The 6260-nt window shown below is 44.3% G+C and overlaps 1 protein-coding gene across 1 annotated transcript; it reads right to left on the reverse strand.

Moving 5' to 3' along the window:
* Nucleotides 1-3213: 3213 nt before the first annotated feature.
* tbx16 (T-box transcription factor 16) lies at nucleotides 3214-5979 on the reverse strand. The gene is made up of 9 exons (XM_028995882.1): nucleotides 5964-5979; nucleotides 5676-5832; nucleotides 5416-5518; nucleotides 4841-5005; nucleotides 4601-4747; nucleotides 4436-4506; nucleotides 4266-4348; nucleotides 3938-4151; nucleotides 3214-3667 (listed from the first exon to the last, which is right to left on the reverse strand). Exons 1-9 carry the CDS (start codon nucleotides 5977-5979, stop codon nucleotides 3214-3216), a joined length of 1410 nt encoding a protein of 469 aa, XP_028851715.1.
* Nucleotides 5980-6260: the final 281 nt, after the last annotated feature.

Raw genomic sequence — 6260 nt, forward strand, 5'->3', positions numbered from 1 at the left:
TGTACATTAAATAATCGTTGTAATCCATGTAATGAATGGTGCAATGTGTCTGGACGCACCTCCGCCACGAGCTGCATCTCGCTGTCTGCTCATTACAGACCTGCATATTGGGCCTGAGCCGCGGTGTCATTAGAGCAGAGGTGAGAAGGGAGATGTTGAGAGAAGCCTGCAGAGTCAGCTCCGCACTTGAAAAGCATCCTGCTGACCACATGACATATGTCATCTGTCCTAAAGACTGAGGGCCTGTTGGGTCTTCTGGTGGTCGCTTAACTCAACATATAAAATCTAATCCCGATGAACAATTCAGCGTACAATACCGAGTATCATGAAGCAATTGCATTTCTGTGTAAAACAATTCATTTAAAATCCATGATCTATTAATGAATGTTTGAAGAGTTTAGTTAAAATGTAAATATAAAATGTAATTATTTATGTCCAAAAATTATTATGGTCAATGAGAAAAAAAATAAATACATTAAAGTAAATACATTCTTTTGTGTTTACAGAAATTTGGGAAGTCATTTGGGAAGTCATACATTCATTAACTTATTTTACAGTCATATGCAAAATGGCTCCCATTTACCGATTGCAGGTTAACACAGGGATAAATAGGTGGGTCTAAAACCATAACCTAAGGGTCTGAACAACTGGGAAGAGCATGTTGAACACCAGGCTTCTCACATTATTATTATTTTTTTTATTTTAAAATGATCATATCATCTTTTCTTATTGGTTCCAGGAATTGCCTGGAATATGTTCTTTTCGGGATGGAGTGTCAGACTGGCTGGTTGGATGGATGGGAGTCGCACAAAATCTCTAAAGTGACCTCTTTGTGGCCACTGTTGCTCAATAAATACAGACTGAGAGACTTCTCTAACCCCAATCTGGGAAGTTAAAAATAAAAAAATGCTCATCATCCCTGTTTTGTTCCTCACAGATTTCATTCTTCAGCCAAGACAGTTACTTCATTGATGAAATCTTGCTGAAGGCTTAGTGGAAAAACTTAATTCCAGACCCCAGGGCAGACGAGTTCATCCTGTTAGGTTATCAGGGTCAACTTTCACGCTGCTTACCTCTGATTAGATAAGAACGGACGATTCCACTTTTGCTTATCAACTCATTAAGCATAAAAAAGCTCCTATAAAAAAGCTCCTCACAGAGGCATTTTTTGCTCAGGAAGGCCAAAAAAAAAAATAGAGTACAGTACTGTACTCAGTCATGGCCCAATGCCCCTCAAAAACAGATACACACCACTTAGCAACCAAAGAAGACCTTCAGCCACAGAACATGTCTGAGAACTATATTGGTTGTAAACACTCAGCTTATCGTCTCATCTCGGCTTTTATTGTCATTTATAGTAAATGTGTAAATGAAATTGGTGGCTGCACAATTCTTAGCATAGAATGTATAAAATAATAAAGTGAAGTGATTGTGATACACAGCAGCACAGCACACGGTGCACACAGTGAAATGTGTCCTCTGCTTTTAACCATCACCCTTAGTGAGCAGTGAGCAGCCATGACAGGCGCCCAGGGAGCAGTGTGTGGGGACGATGATTTGCTCAGTGGCACCTCAGTGGCACCTTGGCAGCTTGGGATTTGGAACCACAACTTTCTGATTCTTGATTATTTTTAACATTTAAATTATGATTGCAGTAAAATGTTGATTTCAAGTTCAAACATACGATAACTTTTCTGACCATAGTTCAACTTCAAGAACATGGCTTATATGGCCTGCACATAACTAACTTTACACTAAACTAAAATGTACATTGCTACAAATGTTTCCTTTGGTTTTCTTTGTCCTTGTTAATACCGAAAGGGGCTTCAAATGAATTGGGGACCCTCCCCCATCAGTTTATGGCCCATCATTAGCAACTCAGACTGGCAACAAGGGAGCAATTTGAGCAGCACTTTGCATTTGGGGTTGAGAAAGGCTGCAGGCTGCAGCCCATTTTCACGCTACTTAAGAGTCTTTCACATGAGGGAACACGGCCATGATATGCTTTGTTATGTGAGCAGGCCATCAGGGGCCAGGGGCTACGGACCCCACATTGAAACAGATTGGGGAGAATGGTTGGGTGTGGTCCTCATTACTAAACAACAGAGAATAAAACAAACTCAGAATGGTTCAGCCACTTGAAATACACAGACATGTCCAGACTCGTAAATTGTGCATTCATTTATTTATATGAGAAACTGACTACTGACAACTACACACCAATTCACACCAATTATTTTCTGTCTCGTGCATATGCGATACAGGGCATGTCCTAAACAAAAAATATTTAAAAAGCCAACTGCAAAATTTAAACTTCATCCACGGATATTTCTGCTTTTACATTTTGACTGTCACAGGAATGGCATGAATCATGAGACATTGATTCCTCTGCCATACTCTGCTGACAAAATAACAAAAACTGATAAATTTCAAGGGGGATCATTTTTACCCGGAGTAAGTGTTATTAACACAAATGAAGGGGATCGGTGTTGCCAGCGTTTTTTCAGGCAAAAATGCTTTGCAAAAATTTTATCAAAATATGTAATGTGAGATTGACAAAGTTCTGTGGATGCAGAGTGAAACGTTTCTACCGTAAAGAAAGCAGTCCAGTTGCCAGGACTCAACTTTCAGACATATGTAATGTGAGGGGTGTCACTCATCAATTTTGCTTAATAGGTAAACTGCGGTCTAAAAAAAATATACCCATTAATTCCAAGTAACCCATACCCAGAAAAAGAAATCAAGCTTTTTGTAAGTTAATTATACGACTTTTATTATTTTGCGGTTCATATTCCAACATCAATACAATTTACACCACACCTATATTACAAAAATAACATTAAGCAGCAAGTGACCATTAAAGCTAAATGCAAAATAAATAGCAGACATCTAATCAGAAACACAGTTCATGTCATATAGAGTTTGACATTGTATATTTTTGGGTTATATGGGTTTGTGGAGTTTTTTGAAGAAGCACTTTTGTCTCCATGATGAGTGTCTTTGCCTGCAGAAGCCTCTGCAGTAAGGTGCTGTTGGTTTTTCTGGAGGGTGGAGATGCCTCTCCCTGCCGCTCTTCTGTGGCCCCACTGTTGCGGTGTAGCATGCACGAGCAGGGCTCCGGTTCGCTGCCGAGAGGCGGGCCGTGCTGCGCGGCAGCGGCCGCTGTCTCTTCCCGTCTCCGGTGAAGTGTGTGACCACAGCTTCTGTGCGATTTCACCAGCACGAGTAGGAGAAGAGAGGGTACTGACTCCAGTCGGCCATATTTCCGTGGTGGTAGCTGTGGTGCACCGCCTGCGCGCCGTACTCAGCAGGGAGATGGTGAGGGCCGGGGTACTGAGCAGCGGCTGGACCGCCCCACTGCCCCAGAGCTTGTTCCGTGCTGTATGGGGCATACAGAGGGTGGTGTCCCAGCACCCCCGACTTGCCGGCTTGCGCCATGGCCATGTTGAACACACCGCTGTAGTCTTGGGGTCCGACTGGGGGTTGAGGGGCACAGGATGGTGGCACCATGTCGTGGGCAGCAGGTTTGCTGGAGGCGTGGGGCTCAGGAACTGTGGCTATATCTGGGACCCGGGACTCAAAGCTAGGCCGACCAGAAGCTCCACTGCTGCCACCACTGCTCACGCTGGAGGATGAGGGAGATGGAGATTTTCCATATTCTCGGAACCTGATAAAGGCAAGAAACCAAAAGGTGTTCACCATCATCCATGACCAACAAGCAGGAGGCTAACAATATTCTATTGATAGAATATGAATATTTGAGAAATGTACGTATCTCAGTGTCTATCATACTGTTGCTATTTCATCCAATAACTTTCCACACTCCACAAATCCCAAAATATTGAAAGACCTTTTAAACTTATACTGAATATTACACCAGTATATAGCCCAACCCAATATCAGTAATACTGTGGCGGTTGTTCAGGTGAATCTATACCTGTAGGGCTGGTAGGACGCCTGTCCTGGGACCAGCTGCTCCGAGTTGTACATGTCCCTGGTGTCTGGGCCCAATGGGGACTCTGTGTGCAGGTTGTGGTTGTGCTCCCTCTCCGAGGCTGCCCAGGGGGAGTAACGTTCCTCCTTTACCACCTCCTCGTCCTTCCTCTTAGGCTGCTCAGCATCGTATATTTCGCACGGAGATCGGCGGAAGTCTGGAGAAAATATGTGTGGTGAAAAAGCACTTAATGGGAGCTATTTCATTAATGCTTAATATGGCAAATAAATGCAATATGAAGAGCAAGAACAGTTGTGCAGGAGATCTCTACCTGGAGGACTTTCAGAGTCGGCTTTCATGGAGTTCATTTTCTTTGCTGCCCTCTCTGGATCAGCCAGACTTCTGCTGGCACGCCTGGAGAAAACAGAAACACGTTCGGTCACACAAGTCACCCTACAATTAAAACGATGAACACGGGTCATTCTTGCACCATGAACTCACCGTTTCGTATTGGTGCCTTCATCTCTGAACCCTTTGGCAAATGGGTTGTGGTCGATTTTCAGCTTGGTTATCTGCCATGTAAACAAGGTTGCCATGGTTTTATAAAATCTCAGCTACAACCGCTCGTCATTTGTGAATATTGTGACACAGGAGCGGAGACCTCACCTTAGTGTTTTGATAGGCTGTGACCGCCGTGAAGGAGGTCTCTGGAAAGGTGAATGTCTGAAAGACACTCCAGCGGACGCTGTACAGGTCATCAGCTTGGACAATGTGGAAACGCGGGTGATAGCGGTGCATGGAGTGCAGAATGATCTGTGGGACACAAGTATAGAAGATTACATTGCAAGATTTGGCCAGGGTTGATTCAGCAAATTCAAGTCTAGAGCAGAACGATAGGGGACTTACGTGGCCATGCTGGTCCAGGGTGTTGTTGGTGAGTTTGAGCTTGAGGAAGGAGACTGATTGCTTCATCCAGTGACTTCCTGGGGCTGGAGAGTCTGGGTGCACATAGGTCCTACAGGGGGGCTGGGGTTCTGCCTTACCAGCAACCTCCCATTTGTCCTTATTCCACTGGAACCAGAATCAAATTCAACATTTAACAAAATGTATCGCACCAGATGGAACTACCATAGTATAAAATTCAGCAAAGAATTTGTTTGCACTGAGTGTGAACAGTGGTTTTGTCTGCAGGACACAAGAAGGGTGTCTGTCTGTGTGTGTGTGTCTGTGTTGAGGGGGGTTCCTGGGACCCCCAGCGGGAGCTAGAAAAACAGGAAGAGATAACAGCCTTTGATGTCCCATGTAAGTGGCAGAGTGTGATCACTGTAGTGTGAGGTGTGAAGAGTCTGGAGACTGAATACTAAGAGGGGTCTAACTCCCCAGGACACTGAAGGTTACCAGAGTTCCATACACACGTCCTTACGCCCTGATTTTAATTGATCATGAACATAAGAATCCCTTCTGGGTCATGGCATTCTTACCTTATATCTAAAACCGTCCTCAGGCACCATGTCAACCAGCAAGATGTATTTTGCATACGGGACGAGTCCAGAAAGGTTGATTTTGCAGTGTGGGAACATCCTCCTGCGAGAGAGAAAAGTCGTGGTTCTAAAGGGCAGACCTTGGAAAACATCTACAATCTCTAGATGGTCTGTAAATGTGTTCTATACATCTTATATATTACGAAAAGCCAAGCAGTGAAGAACATTCACTGAGGTTGAGGTTCTCCTCAAATACATACCTGCCAGGTTTGGTGATGATCATCTCTGTGCCAATTTCATGGAAAGACTTCCAGAGCTCAGGATCCTCTAAAGTCATTAGCATGCTGCCCTGGTGATAAGAGTCGGGACCCCCAGCCATGGTGGATGATGGTGTGATGCTGAAGTTGGATTTTAGGTCTGTATGAGGAGGAGAGACCCACGTGAGGGATGTGATCTTATGTTCCCCTTGTATGTCAATGATTAGGGTGAAATAAATGTTCAGATGAGAATGAAACCAAGAAAAGATCCAAGACCTCAGAATGTCTTACCTCTGATGGACTGCATTCTTCACAGTTAAAGGTGGTTGAAACAGAAGAGCATGTAGCTGTAGACCAGGATAAGCTCTGATTCACGGTAATCAGTTCAAATCACCCTGATTAGTGCATCTCTTCAGAAAAGGCAGTAGCATCCACAGGTAGAGAAGATCACCTCAGTGGTATGTAAGTCCAGTAAGCGAGTATGTAGCTCTCAGAAAGAGAAACCTGGAGAGACGGGTTTACTTAGAGGACCAGAGGGGGTGTCCCTGACTTTTAAGGGGAGCCTTGGTGTGGGCGGGGCTTCAGGAC

Source organism: Denticeps clupeoides, chromosome 11 (assembly GCF_900700375.1).
Source record: "Denticeps clupeoides chromosome 11, fDenClu1.1, whole genome shotgun sequence".
NCBI classification, from domain to species: Eukaryota; Metazoa; Chordata; class Actinopteri; order Clupeiformes; family Denticipitidae; genus Denticeps; species Denticeps clupeoides.

Excerpts from the sequence above, each read along its gene's own strand:
- tbx16 (XM_028995882.1), bottom strand. Across the intron at positions 4,748-4,840 it reads CCCTGGACCAGCATGGCCAC|ATCATTCTGCACTCCATGCA; the intron begins GTAAGTCCCCTA and ends TGTGTCCCACAG. Across the intron at positions 3,668-3,937 it reads GCGTCCTACCAGCCCTACAG|GTTCCGAGAATATGGAAAAT; the intron begins GTATAGATTCAC and ends TGCCTTTATCAG.